We start from the raw sequence: 16,537 nt of genomic DNA on the forward strand, positions 1-16,537 counted from the left end.
GTGGTCACAGCAGAGTCTCCTGCAGCTTACAGAGCACCTTCTCTTTTGTAAGTCTCCTCTCTTCTTGCCAGGCCACACAAGATAGCCAGGGAGGCCATGCATCAGCCCAAGTCACAACAAAAGGAAACCCCAAGAAACCACAATGTTCTAGTCCCATCCGCCCCATGGAAAGCAGCCTTCCAGGATTTCCTGGCTTAAACTCACATTTTCAACATCTCTAGCCTCACCACTAACCCCATCCATGGAGAATCAGATTCCAGGGCATGCCAGTCAAGAAGTCACCCAGAATGCCAATCTATACCAAGCACCAACACAGTACAGGGGACCCCAAATATCTTTACAAATATCAAGACTTGGGGGAAACTGCATTTATCACATCTCTTTGCACGAGCACACAGTATGAGCTTGGAAGCAACGTTATGATTAGTACTCTGTACGGGAAGTGAATCCCAAGTAGTAACAGGTGGTTGTTAAACTGCGTTCTAGGGAAAGGGGCTGCTCACCTGCAGGGTCTTCACTTTGCTGAGTGGGATTCACATGTTTATCGCCAGCAGTGCAGAGGCTGTGTGGGACACCAGCAGCTCACTCAAACTCGGCCTCTCCTCCCAACAAATACGGTACCAATATTAACGGAGTATCAGTTCATCAGCATGTCCAACTGTGGGTACACCTACCTCGTGCCAAACTTGCCCTTAAGCCAGAGACCCTCGCTCTTCCTCGCACACACAACTATTCTCACCTCCCCACATGTCTTTCTGCCCCTTCTTCTCTCTATCAAGACCCATGCTCAAATTTGAGCTCTTCTGATAAGCTCAACAGTACTGGGTTTGTTTGTTTTTTTTATTTCTCATAACTGTTTGTTTTTATTGTGGTAAAATATATGTGATATAAAATTTACCATTTTAACCATTTTTAGGTGTACAGTTCTGTGGCACTAAGTACATTCACATGGCTGTGCAACCATCACCACCATGCTTCATTCTTGCTTTCACTCCTAAGCATTGCAAAAGCAGAATGACATAAAAACTGGTGAGGTTATGTTAAGAAGTAGACACATAAAAGTCTGTATTTTCCAACTTACAACACAGACAACACTATCTAACAAATGCTTAATATGCAAGTTCAGTTTAGAACTTCAACTTCCTATCTGTCTCTCCGTATGTCCCTCTCACCCTGTATTGGATTCTGAAGGAAATGCCTGTTTTTATCTGCTCTCCCACGTGCTCCAAGGAACTGAGGCAGCACAGTGGGAGACACCAGGATCTGGCTGTATTGCAGACAGACTTGCAATTCAACTCTGGCACTGCAGCCAAATAGTCAATGTAGCCTTGAGCAGGCTGTCTCTGGGCCCGTGTTGTTCCCTTACCAATAAATCTGGGATAACGCACATACCTCTGAAGGCTGTTACAGGGACTGAATGAGATCACATATGTGAAAGCACCTGGCAAGGCAGACAATTAATCTTCATTCCTTATGTCAACTCTGTGAAATATCATATCTGAGATCAATGATAGCATAATTCCAAAAGGGCAAGGAAAACACCCTTAATTTTCTGAAATTTTATCACAAAAGAAACAAATAAGTTTGGATGATAAGACCAGCATGGTTTCCCATCTTACTCCTGATACAAAGGAGCCTGGAGCCCAGACGCTGCCTAAAGGTGTGTGGGACCATGTGCTATCATCCTGCATCTGGAACCGAGCAGTGTCTTCCTTACAATGCTCTGGAAACATTCTAAAATACCACAGCCAGCTGAGAGGAAAAAACGTCCATATTACTATAGTCACTGCTGTTGGGTAAAATTTTAAAATGGAACCATAAAACACCCACCCCAATGTTAAATGTGTTTATTTCCTCTATTCCATTTCTTGGTTTTCACATTTGAACATAGTGTCCTGAAATGCACAGATGCAGACCTGTGATTCCATCTTAGGCCCATGGAGGCACACATCCGTGACCTGTGATGACTCTGTGTTTGATACTTTATATATATTACTTCATTTAACCCTTACCAAAACCCTATTAAGTACTTACTATTATCTCCATTTTAGTGTTGTAAAAAGTATACCTCAGAGAGGTTAGCTAACTTGTCAACATCATAGAGCAGGAATTGGGGGGAAGGGAGTACCCAGGATAGGCTGCTCCTGCTGGAAACCACGTCCTCTCTGGCCTCTGAGCTTATCCTACAATGGTAAGCGCACAACAGTCCAAATGAAGGATTCTAGAAATATCTGCACACCAATCATCAAGAGTCTAGGACCCAAGAAAGAAATTCAAGAGGCCACAGGTCAAAGCAGTCACCTGCTTTCTGCATAAGTCTCTGATTTCTCCAGAGCTAAAGGGCTCCATTTGGTGGTAAATTTAACATTTGAGTCTCCCTTTAGGATACTCTGCTCATAAATAAAAAGAGCTGGGAAATGGAAGGTTTTAGCAAAACAAAAGCATCTGTCAGAACAAATAGTAATTTGAATGTTTTTTACTTTATAATTCCTGTATTTGTTTTGATGTTATAGCTATTTAAGAGCTACAAAAATAAGGAGTTTATAACTATCTTTATGTTGTATATATTATGTAACCTTAAAATAAATACAATTTCAGGCAACACTGAAATTATGTCTTGTCCTTATTGTAAATGGGTATCGACACTCCTCAGACATTAGGCTACCATAATGCCTCTAAAAAAGAAAACAATCACATTTGTCGCAGTAGGAAAACTTTGGAAAGAGTGTAGAATGGTTTATAGGGAAGAAAATGGAGATGCATTTGGCGCTTATTAGAAAAAAATGTAAATTTTGTATTATTTACACACAGAAGAAATGTTATTAAATAAGGGTTAGGTTTGTAACTGAGGACCAGATGCCAGGCTAGATGGGGCAACGTAAAAACCAAGCACGCACACCACAGTATGTTCTGATGGCTCTCTTAGTAAACCTAACTTTCCTCATGCCAAGAGCATGCAAGATTTTACAAAAAGCCATTATCAATCATTTCTACATCTATTAAACTGCAAGCGGGAAGATCATCTAGGCTTCTGTGCATATCACAGAAGATTTCATAGATTGGGGCTGGCCCCGTGGCCGAGTGGTTAAGTCTGTGTGCTCCGCTGCAGGCGCCCCAGTGTTTCGTTGGTTTGAATCCTAGGCACGGACATGGCACTGCTCATCAAACCACGCTGAGGCAGCGTCCCACATGCTACAACTAGAGGGACCCACAACGAAGAATATACAACTATGTACTGGGGGTCTTTGGGGAGAAAAAGGAAAAAATAAAATCTTTATTAAAAAAAAAAGATTTCATAGATTATGAAAGACAGAGAGGAAGACAGTGGAAAGACAGAGTCTAAGAAAGATAAAAAAAGTATTAGTAAAAGGATCAATATATTTAAAAATGCAGAAACTACTTGGGGATGAGAAAGTGATCCAGTTTGTCTGGAATTTCAGTCCCAGCAAGAGAAAGAAGGAAGACAACACCAGGGTGCCTTGAACTCCAGGCTGAGGAGTCTAGACTCTTTTTAGGAAGCAAGGATATTGGCAGATCTAGAGAGGGGAGAGAACAGAGGCAGGAAAACAGACTGCCTCATTACATTCCTTTCATCTGCAACACTTTACATATGGCTGGCAAGAGCTCTGTAAAAATGTGCTTAATAAAAGCAGTCCCACTAGGGAACTGCTGTACCAGCACTAGCAGGACAGGGACTCCTGAACTGCAGATAGAAAGGGGGCAACATCACAGACCATGCTGTGGGGAGTTGTCCCTCTGTGTTTTTCTTTCTAAAGAGCCATCAAGGTCTTATTATTTGGGAAATGCTGCCCACTGTCTGGCCATTTGGGACCTTTATATTGCACAGTGTCATATTAAAGACTTGAAAAGTTCTACAGTAAAGAAACCAATCTAAATTTCTTCTTCCAGAATTTGGCCATGAATGTATCCCTACCCCTTTTATTGAGAAACAGCTCTCAATATCTCCTAAAACAAGCATCCTCCAGGCAACTTTGGAAAGTGAGAGCTAAGATCACCCATGGGTAGCACACGGATGCGAGCTTGTAGGGATGAGTAACAAGCTGAAGGTCTGGGTGGTAGGAATGGGGTGGGTCAGCATCCTTCGGGGCTCTTTAGAGCCCTGGGAACAGTGCAGCTTCGGTCACATGTCCAGGTAAGACCACATCCACCCATGCAGAGTCCCAGCACTCTTGCTAGTGTGAAAGAATCCCATGGAGGAAAAATCGGCATCGCAACAACTCAGTTTAAGTGATTCTTCCTTTTTGGTCACTAGTGGCTAAGAAAACCTGGTCACCAGCATCCATAAAATAGTTCTCTTTGAGATATCTGAAAACTATTAAATCAACTCTCATCCTTCTCCTTTATGAGTGAAATCACCTAAATTTATTTAACAACTAGGTCTGATTATCCTTTTCACGAGAAAGACTTGTAAATCCTACAGGAATTTAGCTCATTTATCTAGTTATCCAAGGTTAAATGTTTTTTCTAACATTGAAAGAAATGATTCAAAGAGCCAAAGGAACCTAACTGTGTAAACCTTTATGGTATCTAAAGGTGGCATTGGGGGTAGGGGAGAGGCAGAATCTCAAACCAGCAATTTCTTTAGGATGTACACAGTAATACCAGGTAGGCTGCTTTGCAAGTCACCTGAGTAAATGTCAGACGAAATCTCCATCACCATTGTAACGCTTCAATGGAGAGATGACTGATCCAGTCTGGAAGTATTCCCATTTCTCTCTGCCCACAGGCACTGGGGTTTGTTTTTATGAGTCTTATCTTGCTGGAGTCTATCCATCTACATCATTACCTCAGTGAACTACAGCCAGGCAGAGAGACTGCCTGAAAGAACAAAAACAGTAAACTTAGGATGCTTGACTTTTCATTTGCCCAGATGAAATATTAGCACTGTCGTCATAACTCCTGGCACTCAGGTAGCCTTTAGAGCAGCTGCTGCAAAGAGCGCCATAAACATGCATTAATTTCATGACACACCACAGGGCAGGCAGGGCTGCTCCATCTCACAGCTGAATGGCAGAGACAGGCCACAGCAACTGTAAACAGGCAACCGGAAGAAACTGAGATCAGCACAGTCTCAGAAGTGAAGACCAACCATTCTTTTTGGAAACTCAATCACGAACCTTAATAAAGTTCAAATCTTTTGACCCAATAATTCTGCTCCTGGGAGTTTATCTTAAGGAAATAACCCAATATACAAAAGAGCTTTTTACACAAAGGTGTTCATGAGAGTATTATCTATAAAGGCAAAACAGTCAAAAACTGCAATGTCCAACAATAAGAGCAGAATTTTAAAATTCAAGTAAACATATATAAAAGAATATTATGCAGCAATTTTAAATCATGTTTGTAAAGAAAATACTCATAATGTAATATAAAGAGAATGACCAGGTTATCAAATTGAATATATATTATTAACACAGTTATGTGAGAAGAAATTTGCACAGGAAAAGACTGGAAGGATACAAGCCAAAATGTTAACAGTGGAAAGCTTCATATGGCAAGACTATGTATGGGTAATTGTTTTTCTTCTTTTGACTTTTCTGTACTTTCCAAATTTTCTTACAATAAGCAGGTATTACTTGTAAAAGGGGAAAATTACATTTTTTGCTATAAAATAGTATCTAAATAATTAAAATTATTTCTAAATTACAGGTGCTAAGAAAATTACAAACAATGTATCAATTCCTGTATGCAAAGATTAGCCTAAGAATATCCTAATTAGGAAAGTGAATTTGCAATATGTATCCATGTGGGTATACCTACATTCACACAGGAAGTAGGATTTAACACAGGACTTCTAACCACACAGGTGGCCCAAGCTTCCACCACCTGTCACGGTAATTTCACATACTCCAAACAAGCAGTGGGCTTGCCATGCAAACACAGCTTCACACAAGTCTCCTAGCCTTCTCTCCTAGCCAGACTGTAGCTCCTAGGCACTTCTTAAATAGGAATCCTGCCCCCCTCACCCCACCCCCGCCCCACCACCAAGAGAACTAGAACATAAAATATAAACTGATAAATTTTTTTCTTTTTTGTTTAAGTGCTCTGATGACCTCTTTTTGTGTGTGTGAGGAAGATTGGCCCTGAGCTAACATCAGTTGCCAATTTTACTCTTTTTGCATGAGGAAGATTGTCCCTGAGCTAACATCCATGCCAACTTCCTCCATTTTTGTTCATGGGATGCTACCACAGCATGGCTTCATAAGCAGTATGCTCGTCCGCACCTGGGATCTGAACACGCAAACCCCGGGGTGTCAAAGCAGAGCTCGCAAACTTAACCACTACACCACCAGGCCGGCCCTCATAAACCAACAAGTTTTTTTAGGTGAAGGTATGGTTAACTGTGTACTGACTTTTGTCTTGCCTTAAAACAAGATTTAAAGCCAAGGAAAAATGCTTTAACCCCTTCACTATTTAAGATATCTAAAGCAAGACTCCTTTCCATTAACCTAGAGAATCAGTAAAATCAGTGAGAAACTAAGATGTTAGCATTTTTAGTGGCCCTGGGATAAGAAAAGACTAAAGTCAGAAAACATAAGAACAGCAAATCAACTAAGGGGGTGGGCACCAGCCTCCTGCTCACCTCCATCTAAGACTACAGCTTTACCCAGCTGCTGGGGCAGGGACTGAGGATCAGCTCTTTCATCCTACACCATAAGTAACTTCTACCAACTCTGTGGGTAAAGAAAAATGAGAAGAGCAAGCAAAGAATAAAAATGATGAGCCGAGTCCACAGGGATCCACCTCTAGAGAAGGCCAGGTACTTACACCTCCTTTATTTTACCACTGGTTATTTCCCAAAGATATTGGGAAGCTAAAACCATTGTATGCCCAGCTCTGATGACTAATATTTAACACTTGACATCTTCTTTTAAGAATGGGCACATTAGTGAATTCGATCATCCCTGTTGAAGGAATGGGACAAGTCAATTCCTTTTTTCAAGAATTGACTCTCCCAACCCACCCTTCCCCTTTAAACACCACTCTCTACACAGTGCTGGCTCTCAGTGCTTCCCAGACTTTCACATGCACTGAGCACCTCAGGATCTTGTTCGGATGCAGGTCCTGATATAGCAGGGCTAGGCAATGCAGAGACTAATTAAATCTCAATCTCTGAGGGTGAGACCAGGCAGCAGTAAGGCTTCCCAGGTGACCCCCATGTGCAGCCAAGATTGCACACAGCGCTAGAAGATTTGGAAAGGCCACCAGCTCAATCTAACTCCTGGCTACTCTGCGTGTGCCCCCTGCACCAGCAACACCAGCACGTCAACACTGGCCTCAGAGTTGTTGTGAAGACTGACAGAGGTAATACAGGTAAAGTACGCAGTAAGTTCTCTAAAATATTAGCCATGGTTATTATTTTACTACTAGTAGTAGTATGATTATTATTCAGGCTGATGCAACTGAGAGGAGGCCAAATTTGTAAGGAAACAGAGTTCTTGGGAAAACTTTGAGTTAAAAGAAGATTAAGAAAATATGGGTTGGGGAAGAGCTTTGAGAGGGTAGCTGAGAGCATGTGCGTGGGGAGGTGATGCAGGGCCCTGTGCACTGCCCACTACTAGGGTGGTAACAGTCATCACAACAGCTGCCATTTATTTGGGCCTTAATTAATGCACCAGGCACTGTCCTAACTACTCAAATTCTCCAGGCAAAACCTAGGGGGTTTCATTACTCAGAGTCTACTGTCCCAAGGCCCCAGACTCAGGGCAGCCTTGGATCCTGATGAAGTGGGGGCTTTCTTTCCCTCAGGGCAGAGGAGTTGCAGAGCACCCCAAAGAGTGGTGAGGACTGGACACAAGTATCTAACTGTGAGCCAAAGTGGACCAGCACCAGGCTCAGGATGGTGAGGAAACTGTGCCTACAATCCCTCCCCCGCCACCTCCACTCCCTGGTCAGGTCCCCCTAAAGGGCTAACTGCCCAAGAGGGTACTGGCACTAAGGCAGGAGGCTCAGCAGCCAGGCAAAGGAGGCGACAACTGCAGGAGCTTTTCAGCCCTCAGTGGGCAATGACACAGCTGGGGAGCATGGGGCCTAGTCCAATCTACATTTTGAATCCTGTGTAGCTCTTCCTCAGGTTCTTTTTGTCCCATCCTATCCTCCTTCCCTTTTCTCATTCTCTCTTCCTCTCAGAACTGCTTTTAAAAGCTTCCTCATGAGCAAGCTGTGATGGCCTAGTGGTTAAAGTTCAGCACACTCCGCTTTGGCAGCCCAGGTTTGGTTCCCAGGCGCAGAAACACACCACTCATCTGTCAGTAGCCATGCTATAGCAGCAGCTCACATAGAAGAACTAGAAGGACTTGCAACTAGAATACACAACTATGTACTGGGGCTGTGGGGAGGGAAAACAAACAAATAAACAAACATAAATAAATAAATAAAAGCTTCTTCCCATGTACCTCAATGCCTCTCTCCCTCCAGCTGTCTCCCAGGGAGTAGGGAAGAGAGAGTGAAGGGTGGTGCACCTGGCCACTTCACAGAGGTACTTCCTGTCATGGCCCTGCATGCCCAGAGGGGGAGATGACATTTCATGAAGTAACAGCTCATGTGACTGAAACAGCTGAAGTGTACCACATAAGGGAAGATCGGGCCAGCCAGGCTGGAGTCTGAAGATGGTTCTAGAGAGCTCAGCTTCATGTACTATTCTGAATTGACATTTAAATAGCAATTTCACTCATTTTCAATGGGCCATGATCATCCTAGGAGGACCTTCCCCAGCACAGGCCCCAGGATGGAGGCTCTCATGTTACAGATGCAGATACTGAGAGGTCTAAGGAGTTTGCTCAAAGGTCGGAGCACACGGAGCAGCAAAGACTGGATCAGGCAACCTGACTCCAGACTGCGACTCCACATCAGAAACCGCCAAGGTCTGGAAAGCATCATGTTCTGTGTTCAGCATCTCACATATGTTGTCTCGTTTTTCCTCAGAGCAACACTGTGAGAGCTGCACATGACTATTTTTATTTACAAATGAGCAAAGACAAACAGAAAGGAGCTCACTGACTGTCCCGGGGCAGAGCCCTAGTCAGTGGAGAACGCAGAGTCCAAGTCAAGTCTATGTGGCTCCCCAGCCTGAGCCGCAACCTCTCTCCAGACACCCCAACAACCTGACCTGCTCTCTCCACAAAACTGGAAAAGCTGCAAACTTTTAGGACTCACAAGACCAGAGAATATGGTCACTTCTTGTGATTATTTTACCACCTTTCAATTTTAAAAAACCCCTCTTTATGTAAAAGTGTTTTCCCTGGGTTCAACTTCACAGCCTCCATTTTACAAGTGAAGAGCCAGAGGCCCAGAAGGATTAAGTGGCTTCCTGGGATATTAAGTGAAGCAGACAAAGAACCAGGACCCAAATTCAAAAGCCCCTGTGTCTCAGGCCATGGCTCTGGGGCACCAGCCAGACTGAGAGGTTCCCTGCAACACGTGCAACTGGTAGCCAGGGGTCCTATCACTGTCAAACAGTGATACCAGGCTTCTCCATGAACTCATTTATAGGAGAAAGATTCTAACTGCAAGGTTAGTTCAGCAGAGTTGCTACCCCACTACTATTTGCACACAAATAACTCTGAGGAATATGAGGAGGGAGAGGTTAATCATCAGCAATAACTTTATTCTCTCAGAGAGTCTTCCCAGTTATGTAAAGAAAAATCACATCCCCTGTACCTTGCCCTGCAAATGACACATTTCCTTTAGAGAAGAGACTTTCAAGATATTGGGTGTGCCCTATTACTCAAGAGAAGCAAAATCATAAGATGTCAAATGCTTCTTCAAATTCCTCTTTAGAGAGAAGGAATACAAGCTGTTATTTTGTGAAAATCAGTCACCATGGCAGCCTGAGCCCCTTGACTCTGTATGGCCTTCAGTTCATAAATGCAAATGTACATTCATTTAATACAGCTGTTTGGTATTTTATTACCTATCAACTAAGAGTTAAAATAAACTTTACATTTAAGTGTGGAGGATTCTCACCTGTGAAAGCATTTGTGGCCTGAAAACCAGCTTCCTGCATACTGCTCCCCAGACAAGCCTGTGCTCCAACTCTTAAGCTGTCCTGTCAAGAGGAAACCACCTGGACGAGGCCTCAGGTCACTTCCATCTTAGCTTGTCGGAGTCCATCGCTCTGCCCTGTCCAGCTTTTGGTAGCATCTGATGCCCACCTGCCCTGCTCCCAGACCCTGAGAGCAGGCAGTACCTGGGACGGCACCCAGTCCCACAACGTGCACACTTGGGGCACACAGTCACGTCAGCCGTCCAGCCAGAGAGTGGAGGCCATGGTGAGCCGAGGAGTGGAGGAAGCTGTCCCGCTGAGACCTGCTTTCCCACCTTAGAGTGAGGGCCTCCTCAGCCACTTGGCAGCCAGCATCCTCCACGGATCTCAGTCACTCCAAGGGAGTTCAGTATGGTCTGATCCGTTGTTCCCTGTGCTTCGCCTCTCCACTTGCTGAAATTAAAAAGAAAGAGATCACTTTCCTGATGACCTGTAGGAACATTAAATTCAGTAGACCCAGAGAGGCCAAAAAAGAAAAAGAAAAAGCTACCCAGAGCTGTGCTCATGACCACGTTGTGGGCACTGGGGGAGCTCTGGGCAGGGGAGGGCTATGGTGCCTTTTCCTGAGTGCCTGTGAAGGGGCAGGAAGGGGGGCTTGGGAGTGGAGCCCACAAGACGGCATTCGCTCCTCCAAGCCTCTCTAAGAACAGCCACAAAGGTCACACAACATTCAAATGTCCTTCCCGAGATTACTCATAGTTCACAGACACCCTGAAGAAGAAACCCATTTCCCAAGCTGGTTCTTGAGGTCTTAGAAGTGGGGTCTGAGGTTCATATCCACTGCTGTCAGCACTCCAGGAAGGATTTGGGTTGAGCAGTCTTAAAAAGTGACTCAAGGGGGAAAATAAAGACCCATATTAATTTTTTAAAAAGAGTGGGGAAAAAAAGCAAATTTAATCTATAAACTGTTCCATATCTATTAAATAGTAATAAAAGCACTTTACAAAATTCTTTTCAGATATTTTAATGTTTCAGATATTTATATTATACAAGCAGCAACGTTAACAACAAGAATGTCAGAAGGCCAAAGGACCAGACTTTTAAAACACAATGCCAAATATGAATCTCCAGTATTGGAGAAAAGAAACCTTTTTTCCATTATCATGACTTCATCCTAATCAATTAATAACTAATTTTTAGAAAATGTAACCTTATTCCTCTTTTTCACCATCAAACTAGAGAAATGAAAAAGAAGTTAAGAAAACAGCGCATAACAGAAATGAGCCCTCTGTTAAAACACTCTTGCTGCTGTAAACATGAATATAAGGTAATAAAGTAAAACGTCACTAATATAGACTAACTATAAGGAAGATTTCATGTATTAATGAAGCACTTTAATTATATTAAGAAATTCAACTGCACTGCCTTCATGTACCTGCAGTAACAATCTCAGTTAATAAGGTATAGACAAGTAGGAGTCCTTAAGTTTAATGAATAGGTGAAAAATTCATTTTAATTAAAAATAATTGGGGCTGGCCCCGTGGCCGAGTGGTTAAGTTCGCGCGCTCCGCTGCAGGCGGCCCAGTGTTTCGTTAGTTCGAATCCTGGGCGCGGACATGGCACTGCTCATCAGACCACGCTGAGGCAGCGTCCCACATGCCACAACTAGAAGAACCCACAACAAAGAATACACAACTATGTACCGGGGGGTTTTGGGGAGAAAAAGGAAAAAATAAAATCTTTAAAAAATAATAATAATAATTTATGTACGTAGTTTTGAAGCACTTGAAAATATGAGAAAACTTTTTTCTCTGAATTTAAACATTTTATATAAAATGACCAACACATACAGTATCAGCATACCAAAGTCCCACACTAACTTCTAAAGTAAACTGATCACATGCACTATAGTTATCAATTTTAGGAAATGAAACTGCCAGAAAGAAAACAAAAGCCCAACTGCCCTAAAACCTTGATTTTCTTTGCCCTTTTCTACGATGTTTTCAATGCACAGAAATGCTAGACTTTATTTGTTCTCTTTCTCTGAACTCAGAGACAACCTGAAGTATGGTGAGGCTTTTGTTGTTTTATTGTGGGGTTTTTGTTTATATTATTTTGTTTCATTGCAAAAGGTATGCTATGTCTCTTTTTAAAAAAGCAAGCTATCCTATATTACATTTCAAATGGCTATGGGAAAGATTGAGGCAGATGTGGATAGAAACAGAAGAAACAACAAACTTTTTTTTTCTTTTTATGTCTTTATCACTGTCACCAATTCTTCTAAAAGACAGGTATGGCAACAGGTGTGTAACAGCCCATTTTGAGGTCTCAGGTATGGTCTTGGCCAGTATTTTTAGGGCATGATGTCTGTGGTTTCCAATAAAAGCCAGAGGGAAACAATTGTGTAATCTCATTAATAGATAACTTGTATATTCCTACATACTCTCTGAGTCTCCTTATATGCAATTTTCAAGTTAAAACAAAACTGTAACTGCCATAAAATGTTCTCTTCCTAACCACTCACAGTACAGATAAGATATACTTTCTAGAAATATATAAGAAAGAAGTGAAGATCCCCAGAACCTGTTCAGCGAGGGACCCGACCATCTGGAACAGGGCCAGGAACCCAGCCATGCTCAGTAAGACAGTGTCAGAAGACCCAATGGGCTAGGGAACAGAGGAGGGTGATGGAGATCAAGTCAGCAAAGGCACAGCACCTCTGCTTTCACAGCTTAGTAACCAATCAAGAAACAGCAAAAAGGCAGAGAAACTGAACAAATGGTGCCTCACAGGCTTGTCCTTCCTATCTTCCACTCTCATGTGGCTCCTGCTCATGATTCGCTGCTCTACTTCTAGTCTTAGCTCAAACAACGCTCCTCAGAGATGCTTCCTTTAGCATCGCCCAGGCTAAATTCAGAGCCTGGTTACCAGCTTCCAGCTTTCCAGCACTTGTCATAGTAGTGGCTGCATGCAGGGTCCTGATGGCTTAGCACCCATGTCTCCACTGTATTCTAAGCACCATAAGGACAAGGACAGGGACTGGCTCACTCTCCATTTTCCCTCAGCACCTAAGACACTGCATGGCACCCAGTAGGTACTCAGTAAATACGTGTTTCCTGAATAAATGGATGAGTGGATGAAGGCCATTGGTGTTCAAGGAGTGCACACAGAAGAGCTCAGCAAATACCTGCAAAACAAACCCACCCCAAGCCGTGAACAGACAAACAGCATTTCCCAGGCTGAGAGGCTGTTCTGCAGCTCTGGGTCTGAGCCTCTGAACTGGCAGAGCTTTTCCTATTACCCCACTACTTAAGATGAGACAGTGATTATGAGAGACCATTCCTATTGCATTCACACTTCACAGAACGTCCTATCCAATAAAAGCCCTTAAAGGTCATTGCTTTAAATCTCCTCAAACCACAGAGAGAAAACCCTAACCCCACAGAGGTTAAATACCCTCCCCCCAAAAAAGTAACTTAGCCCCAAAAACCAGTGTGCAGGAGTCAGGACTAATGCCTCGGTCTCTCGTCCTCCAACCACTAATCTTCCCACGCTACTTCTGAATCTGAGGCAATTCCCTAAACTGAAAGGCCTTTAAGCCTGATAATACTCAAATCAGGAAAATTAAGGGGGAAAAACAGACAAGAAGAATAAAGACAGAAAGAGGCAACTTACCCAGGATGCAAGGGCACAAAGTAATCCTGAGCCATACATTCAAGAGCCCCCTCTACAGGTATGCTGCCATCATCCTGTTGTCTACACACAGACACACACAGAAACACAAACACACACACACACAATGTTCTATTTATACAGGGAAGATGGGCAGGACCAACCAGGAAATAAATTAATTCAATATTTCACTTGAAAAATGTCATTAAGTCCCTCCCATAACAGAGCAACAGTTACTAAGGAAATAGAGCACACCAAACGGAAAAACACCCCCACAGGAAGAGACATTTTTTTAAAATATGAACACTCACAAAACCTAACCAAATAAGTTGTGGAATATGTTTGCTTTACCACTTATTCATGAAAATGTATATGAAACACAGTCCTCCTAAGAATCATTGGGGAATGAAAACTTAACTGCATTCAACAGATCACAGCTTTCATAAAAGTACACTGCAAAAATAGACATACGCAATTCAGGAAACATTAGGGTCACACACTGGGCACAGAGGCCAAAACCCAACAGAGAAGTGAAACAACCCTTTTTCAAAATCTAGTCACATTAAAAAAAAATTGTAGTGCATAAAGAATAAACACTGCAGTTTCATTTTTTATTTCCTCTCACTGTGGACAGACTGCTTCGCTGGCCAAGTGTCGGTTACCTAGGTAATGGCTAGACTGAGCAGCCGTATGGGCTCCGGGCTGCAAAGACTCTGGGAGCTGAGGCCCCATGCCTGTGTCTGACGACCCGTCACTGTTCTACCCCTCGGAGAAGTCCCAAGGAGAAAAGAACACTGAGAGATGAAGAGATGCTTCTACCTTGACAAACTGAGGCACTGTTGTAAAATTTAAAACATAAAAATTAATACATTGAGTTGTACTGCACTGCTTACTGAAAGAAATCTCAACTACTGGATGGTTCATTTAAGCTCAAAGTGGCAGTGGACTTTGAGTGAGACAGATGTGAGAAAAAGTGGCAAAAAGAAACCTGAGGATCTATTTCCAACTCAAGTTTGAAACAGGTGTCACCCTGGGAGAGAGATACCACACTTCTGCACACAAGCTCCTCTGCCTCAGGAACAGACAGTACAGACCTTGGCAAGTGCCCATCAGTCTCAAGATTTCCTAACAGCAAAAAAGGAGGCCCTTAGAAAAAACACGGCCCCTGCCCCAACAGCAGCTGTGAGACAGAGAGGAGCACCAGACAAGGTGTCCCTCCACTGGTTCTGGGCCCACTTACAGGACATGGTCAAGTCCCTCAGCCTGTCAGGCTCCTAGTTCCTCATTTGTCAAGTGAGAAGGTGAAACTCAAGGTCCTTTCTGATCTGAGTATGCCCTTGTGGCCACGTCTCTGGTCAAGGGACAGGACAAACATACAGGAAAAAGACACAGCAAACAAGGCAGAAGATCTGCACATAAATGCAAGTCTGAGAACAAGTCAGAGAAACAGGATGCCTGCAACCGGAGGAAGATGAGTTGGGGTGTTACAGATTCTTTATGCTACTTTTAATTTCTGTGATTCAGGGGTGTAAAACAATTCATAGCTTCAATGGTCTCTGGTTACTTAGTCACCATTTCAGGAAGCAAGTCCAAAATCTAAAACACTCATTTCAAATACACACAGGCTGTGTACAAGAAAGAGTGGCAGTTATATTAGAACATCTTTTAAAATGTCACCTTGGCAGTCCGGCCTTGTGGCCAAGTGGTGAAGTTCGCATATTCCACTTTGGCGGCCCAGGGTTTCCCCAGTTTGGATCCCGGGCGTGGACCTAGCACTGCTCATCAAGCCATGCTGAGGTGGCACCCCACATAGCAGAACTAGAAGGATCTATAACTAGAGTATACAACTACGTACTAGGGGACTTTGGGGAGAAGAAGAAAAAAGAAAAAGATTAGCAACAGATGTTAGCTCAAGGCCAATCTTTAAAAAGAAAAAAAAAAGAAAGAAAAAAGACAACAAAAAATTCCTTAAAAAAAATGTCACCTTGGCAAATAGAACACTTGAGATAAATCCTGAAGAATCTATAATCTGACGCTGTACTCAAACCAAGTTGGAGAAAGCTTCCCCCCAAATAATGAACCAGAATAACTCTAATGAATCAGTAAATCTGTAACTGTCTCCTTCACACTATCTAGGAGCGAATAAAGCCATAAGGGCTCGTCTCTCCCACCTCTTCATTTCATGAGGAGACTGAGGCTTAGGGAGGAGACGGAATGCAATGAAGGTGACTGTGATGATGAAGGCAGAGCTGGAACCAGGACCCTGCGCCCATCTAGGGCCACGCTCCAGGTTCTCCCTTGTACACAAACTGGCCAAAGGAAGAAGCTGAGAAGGGAGCACAGTGCACACCTCTACCAACTGCCAGTAGGGATCAGGGAATACTGAGATAATTTCTACTTTCCCAGGCCCAAATTGGGCCATGCCCACAACAAAAAAAAAGGCAAGGAAGGGTCAGAGGCTTGGCACAGAGTCAGACAGTCCCCAGGCGAATGTGTACTGAAGGTCATCTGACCTAGTCCGAGCACATCACAGTCACTTGGAATGTGGATGCCAGCTGAGCGGAGGACGGCTGCGGGAGAAATGGTTTCCCCTCCCAGCCTCATGTGAGGAGCACAGGCTGGCCACACCAGTAGTGGGGCTCTGAGATGCTCCACACCTAGCACTCACCCCCAACCCCCAATTTTCTTCAGATAAAATCAGGCTATAATGGGCATGACAGGCAAAGAAAAAGGGGATCATACGGGGCTAACAAGTGTTAGCAAAAAGGGAAGGAGAGCTGTGTTCTCCTCCTTTGGCGAGAATAGGAGAAGAGAATATGGACTGACAAGCTGTTTGTACAAAACAATTTTTCTCCTCCT

General features: G+C 43.4%; 1 protein-coding gene across 43 annotated transcripts in view; it reads right to left on the reverse strand.

Moving 5' to 3' along the window:
• LDLRAD4 (low density lipoprotein receptor class A domain containing 4) overlaps window positions 1-16,537 on the reverse strand; it is a 429,284-nt gene that overhangs the window by 260,846 nt on the left and 151,901 nt on the right. For 31 of the 43 annotated variants that reach the window (XM_070220627.1, XM_070220613.1, XM_070220634.1 and 28 more), the window contains exon 3: window positions 9,988-10,459. The exons of 6 other annotated variants lie outside the window; for them this stretch is intronic. In XM_070220627.1, coding sequence (XP_070076728.1) covers window positions 9,988-10,027 — 40 coding nt within the window. In that variant the 5' untranslated portion in view covers window positions 10,028-10,459. Of the gene's footprint in view, window positions 1-9,987; window positions 10,460-13,681; window positions 13,883-16,537 lie in introns of those variants that run through there. 6 more of the 43 variants (XM_070220644.1, XM_070220632.1, XM_070220642.1 and 3 more) reach the window with 5 other exon arrangements.

The sequence above is a fragment of the Equus caballus genome, chromosome 8, assembly GCF_041296265.1.
Source record: "Equus caballus isolate H_3958 breed thoroughbred chromosome 8, TB-T2T, whole genome shotgun sequence".
Lineage (NCBI taxonomy): Eukaryota > Metazoa > Chordata > Mammalia > Perissodactyla > Equidae > Equus > Equus caballus.